This window comes from Dipteris shenzhenensis, chromosome 13 (genome assembly GCF_047967505.1).
Source record: "Dipteris shenzhenensis isolate YYH24624 ecotype China chromosome 13, Dip_SZ_1.0, whole genome shotgun sequence".
NCBI classification, from domain to species: domain Eukaryota; kingdom Viridiplantae; phylum Streptophyta; class Polypodiopsida; order Gleicheniales; family Dipteridaceae; genus Dipteris; species Dipteris shenzhenensis.
Window position 1 is genome coordinate 2439291 of NC_141608.1, and position 5757 is coordinate 2445047.

The 5757-nt window shown below is 42.2% G+C and overlaps 1 protein-coding gene across 1 annotated transcript; it reads right to left on the reverse strand.

Annotated features, from left to right (window-relative positions):
• Positions 1 to 1932: 1932 nt before the first annotated feature.
• LOC147894922 (uncharacterized) lies at positions 1933 to 3425 on the reverse strand. The gene is made up of 5 exons (XM_087384010.1): positions 3171 to 3425; positions 2977 to 3045; positions 2758 to 2849; positions 2527 to 2657; positions 1933 to 2425 (listed from the first exon to the last, which is right to left on the reverse strand). Exons 1-5 carry the CDS (start codon positions 3347 to 3349, stop codon positions 2045 to 2047), a joined length of 852 nt encoding a protein of 283 aa, XP_087240136.1. The 5' UTR covers positions 3350 to 3425; the 3' UTR covers positions 1933 to 2044.
• Positions 3426 to 5757: the final 2332 nt, after the last annotated feature.

Consider the following 5757-nt stretch of genomic DNA (forward strand, 5'->3'; position numbering starts at 1 on the left):
ACAGATAGTCCCAAATCAGATGAGGAGAGGGCCATGATGGCCAAGGTTCCTTATGCATCAGCGGTTGGGAGTCTTATGTATGCTATGATAGTTACTAGACCAGACATTGCATTTGCAGTGGGAGTTGTTAGCCGGTATATGGCTAATCCAGGAAAGAGGCATTGGGAGGCAGTTAAGTGCATCATGAGGTACATGAAGGGTACCAAGGAGATGTGCATCTGCTTTGGTAAAGGAGGCCTGCGTGTACTTGGGTACATAGATTCAGACTATGCAGGGCATGTGGATAGTAGGAGATCCACTTCTAGTTATGTGTTCACCTTTGCAGGTGGTGCAGTGTCGTGGATGTCTCGCACACAAAAGTGTGTTGCTTTGTCTACCACAGAGGCTGAGTATGTTGTAGCCACAGAGGGTTGTAAGGAGGCTATATGGCTTGATCGGCTAGTGGGAGATTTGGGGATTCATACATGTGTACCGACATTGCATAGTGATTCCATGAGTGCTATTCAGCTAGCACGGAATCCGATCTTTCATGCAAAGACCAAACACATTGAGGTCAGGTACCATTTCATCAGAGGACAAGTGCATAGAGCTTGTCAAGGTTCATACAGATGATAACCCTGTAGATATGCTGACAAAGAGTCTATCTAGTCAGCGGTTTGAGTATTGTCGCGTATTGATGGGCATTGGATAGTATGCTCACTGGTTGTTCTCCCTTAAAGGCACATTGTCCTTTAAGTGGGAGGTTGTGGGGGTTAAAGGTCACTGTGCCTTTACCCCGGTTATGTACAATACTCAAACACATATATAAATGAATAAAAAAGAAGATTAGGTGGTTCTGCACCCACCAAACTTGTGTGGCTCTCTGTCTCTCTCTCTCCTTCCGTTCTTGCTTCCGTTGAGAGCACTCTCTCACTCACACACACACACACACACACACACATTGCCTTTGAATGTTACTAAGTGAATGCTAATAAATTTGTTTAGGATCACCAGCCCTACCTTTCCTTAATCTTGCTAAAATTTGTCGACTCTGTGGGATCAACTCGCGGGATATGCTCATAAAGCATGTATATAGCCTAACCTAGGAGTCAATTCCTATCGAGTTTAGGAACTAGAGACTCTCCACTCCCAAAAGCCGTGTAAAGTCATCTTGCCCCTCCCTAGAAATGATGCAATTTGTCAACCAATGATCTAGAACGTCGTGGACTACGAAAGGCTCCCCATACCTCTCATACCAACCTTTTTGTAAGTGGTTCTTCTTTTTGAGGCCTGACCAGCTTTAATGTAAAACAAGAGGAATGATAATAAATCATTCATAAGGCCTACCTAAAGCGAAAGAGGGCAGAAATGATAAATTGAAAGCGGTGATATATATATATATAGAGAGAGAGAGAGAGAGTAAAAATGTTGGGACATGCACCAATCACCATCCCTCAAAAACTTGGCCAAAATGAATTAAACAAGGTGAATGATAACAAATCATTCATAAGGCTTACCTGAGATCCAAATAGAGAAAGAGGACGGAGATGATGAATTGATAGGGATGAGGGAGACAAAGTAAGAGAGAGAGAGAGAGGAGGGGTCTAAAATAGCATGCGCATCAATAAAAAATGAAAATAAAAATTTGCTATAATTTTCTTCTTGTTGAATGGCCTTCACTTAAGACCTACCTATGGCAGGCAAAAATAAGCATGTTCTAGTGAGGGTTGCCTTCACATAGGCCTCCTCGTGGCAGGCCAAAAACGTGTTTCAATTTTTCCAATTGAGAGCCCTTGTCGATGAAGCAAACACTTGAGTTTAGACTTTTTATTTTCCCCACAAGACACAAATGCCAAGTACAACGGCAGATCACACGATAAGCTGCAGGTTTCTTTCATGGGAATTGATTGCAGGTAGCCGTAGAGAACTACTCTACTGCCCACTGAGTTTCATCAAATCTGTGTTCAACTCTCTTTGTTCTCCTATTGTTCTCCTACTGAGTTTACACTTACATGAACTCTCTTGTGCAACTTTCTTTGAGCCAAACAGATCATGCTACGGGAACCTAAGCGGCGGCGGCCTGAAGCATCATCATACTACTGAAAGCTGAAAAGAAATGGCGATCGAGTTGGGCTTTGCTTGCAGTCCTCACATGTTGCAGCTGCCAACCCACCACAGCGGCTGCAGCAGCTAACAATTGGGTCCTCAAATCCACCACCGGCAGCCTGCAACGGACCATCACCTGCAGAAGGTAGACTGAGCTGAACTTGGAGACATTCTCGGCTGTAGACGCTGCTGTCGATGATGGAGAAGAAGAACCAGAAGCCTTGGTTGCTCCATCGCTCCGAATGACTTCCGCAGTGTCCTTCAGCTTATCCGCAGCTCCCTTGAGATCATCGCTGGTCTCCCTCAGATCGTCTGCCACTGACTTTGAGGTCTTCTCCACCTGAAACAAACCCGCCCCATGTCCATTAAGCTCTCCTTCAACAGCCATGGCTTACTAGTCTACCTCAACACCATTGCAGATTTGCGCTCTCGAGGGTTTACCTTGTCCATCAAGGCTTCTACCTTGTCGGCATCTTCAGACACCATATCAGCTACCTTCTCCACCTCTTGGGCCGTGGTCTCTATGGTTTTGGCAGTCTTTTTCACAAACACGGCCGCTTTATCCAGTTTTTCTGCGAAACAACTCATGGAAAACCCCGGGAATCAATGCGCTCCCACTGAAGAATAAATTACGCAAGACAGCATGCTGACCTTCAAGCTTCTCGAGCTTACCTTCAACTTCCTCGATTACGCTTTCCTTTCCGGAAATGAGGTCCGCAATGGTTCCGGGAAGTCGCCATACGCCACTGAGTATGTCCCATAGTCTGCATCATTTGTGTAATTCAAGAGTCAGACTCCGCACTTTTCCGTTGCGAGGCCAAAGCACGACACGAAAGACCTCCCTTTTCGAGGTAGATCCACAAAGCACAGAGTCTTGAGAGAGTTACGTACATTGTCCCCGAGAATGCAAGCACTTGAGGCCTGAAATTTATCTCTCCTGCCTTGTCTTCCAACAAGATCCTGTTTGGATCACAAAGGTAACAATCACAAAGGCAACGATCATTGCGGATCAAGTGTTGCCAAGTAGCCAAAATGTGCCTCAAAGAGAATCAACATCGATCTAGCCAGTCCGACTGTGTGTATACCTTGAAATTGGAGATCGAGTAAGTCCTGCCCGAGTGACCAGGGAAGCATGTCTGGGAATGCTTAGAAAAGGAGGGAGCCCGTGCACGCTTGCGGGCTGTCTTGCAAGATTTGTGGATGGCAAGGAAGGGCCTTGCGTACTGGGAAGATGGCTTAGGCTGCACAGAGCATTTGCTGCCATATCTGAGATAGAGGAAGCTCCCAGGGAAGAAGAAGAGCGCAAGCACGATGAATAAAGAAGACCATAGTAATATTGACTTGGATAGAGGATAAACACTCATGGTTTGGTTATCTCAAGATGTTTGCCCCCCCACCATTGCTAAAATCATCGAGTTGGTTTTGGGTCCTATACCAATCAGCATGGAAGGGGTATCTAATTTTCACAGCTATAATTACCCAATACTCTCTTGTGAGCTGACGCTAACTTGTGGAAAAGGAATGTATCAGCTTCTCGAGGTTATCCATCAACATAGAAGGTAAATGTGACTTTGAAAGTCTATCAACTCTCTCCTATGTGACTGGAATTTATCTATTTCAGTAATAGCCATACTTATTTTTCTTTCCTCTTCCTTCTCTAAGCCCTTCTGACAAGCAAAGTCATCCTTCTCGTACTGGGTTAATGGAGCTGGATTTTGCTTTCTCTCAGCTCTCTTTCCTTGGTTCTCGGCAATCCATTCTTTGAGGCTGCTAATGGCTTGCTCGACAAAATCCATTACCTTAAAAAGATCCATAATGGCTGCAAGATGAAAGGAGTATGCTTAAGAAGAGGAGGTAAGGCTGCGGGCAAGATGGAAGGAGCAAGCTTGAGGAGAGGAGTAAGGTAAGAAGAGTAAAGTGGAAGAAGTGTGGAGAGGAGTAAGGTAAGAAGAGTAAAGTGGAAGAAGTTTTTGCTGCGGGTGAGATATAGAAGACGAACGAGGTGAGGAAGGTAACGAGAGTGAGGAAAGATATAGAAGACGAACGAGGTGAGGAAGGTAACGAGAGTGAGGAGGGTAACTAGAGGAGGTAAGGCAAGATGAAAGGAGTATGCTTGAGAAGAGGAGGCAAGGCTGCGGGCAAGATGGAAAGAGCAAGCTTGAGGAGAGGAAGGAGCAAGCTTGAGGAGAGGAGTAAGGTAAGAAGAACAAAGTGGAAGAAGTATCTGCTGCTGCGGGTGAGATATAGAAGATGAACGACTACTAGGGAATTTATAGAACTACAGATGCAAGACCGTAATGCGAGATGACTAGATGCAAGACCGTAATGCGAGACATTATAAAATAAAATGATGGGATGCAAGACCGTAATGGGAGACATTTGAGACATGTAAGATAGTGATAGTACATTAAAATCTATAAAATAAAATGATGGAACACAAGAATGATATAATTAATAGAATCTCATCATGAGATATTCTTTTAATATAATATAAGTTAGTAATTATTAGAATCTCATCATGAGATATTCTTTTAATATAATATAAGTTAGACTTGCTGTACATAATAAATGATAGATTTTGAGTACATTGAAATCTATAAAATAAAGTGATGGAACATAAGAATGATATAATTATTAGATTCTCATCATAAGATATTTATTGTACATAATAAATTAGACTTTCAAAAAAGTAAAACCTAATGTATTGTAATGAATAAATATCATAAAATATCCTAATGTATTGCAACATTTAACATAAGTTTTAAAAACACTATTATTAATCAATACAAACAAGATAAAAATCTTCAAGGACTCATGTTTCTTTCTACATGTTTTACAACTGAATAGAGTCTGATGAGTTTTCTTGAGGCTGTGATTCTCTAAGAGTACATTGAGTCTCTACTTGTGTGGATGGTGTACATTGAGATTCTACTTCTGGTGCAATCGGGATAGACTTAATCTCTTCCTCCTTTACAAGATGTGATGTTCTAGATGCACATTGAGTCTCCACTTCTTGTGTAGGAAGAATGCATTGAGTCTCTAATTCAAGTGTAGACTGTAATGCTTCTACTTGAGGCTGTGATACAGAAGGAGACTGAATTGTCTCTTCTTTTTCTTTGGCTCCCTCAGGTTCTTCATTGAGTCCATCATGTTGTTTCCCAATGATAGCAGTTAGATAGTGAACAGTCTTAGCCACAAAATCTTGTAGCTCGAGCTTGGTATATGCTTCTATTGAGACATGTTCAAAAATTTCATTGAGATACAACATGAAGTTGTAGGCAATTCTCCACCGACTACTAAACATATCTTTCTGCTCCACTGCGAGGCGTGTCTGGAAATTTGGTTGGTCTTGATGCTCCCTGATTTTGATAATCGCAGAAACTAACTTGTTTGCAGACCTGTCCATCATGACATATGACAAAGTGAATTTGTGTAGTAAATAGTAAGATGCATGTTCATAATGATATGATAAAAGAACACTTACCTGAACACCCCGTGAAAGCCTGTAAATGAGTTGACAAACCAACAATGGTTGTCATCAAGGTCCCATCCTATCAGGCTCCAATGTGAACTACATCACCAATAAAGAGCGATAAGATTTATCACAATATTAAGTATTAATTGACACAATATTATAAATAAGAGAGTAAAAGAAAGATTGAGACCATACTT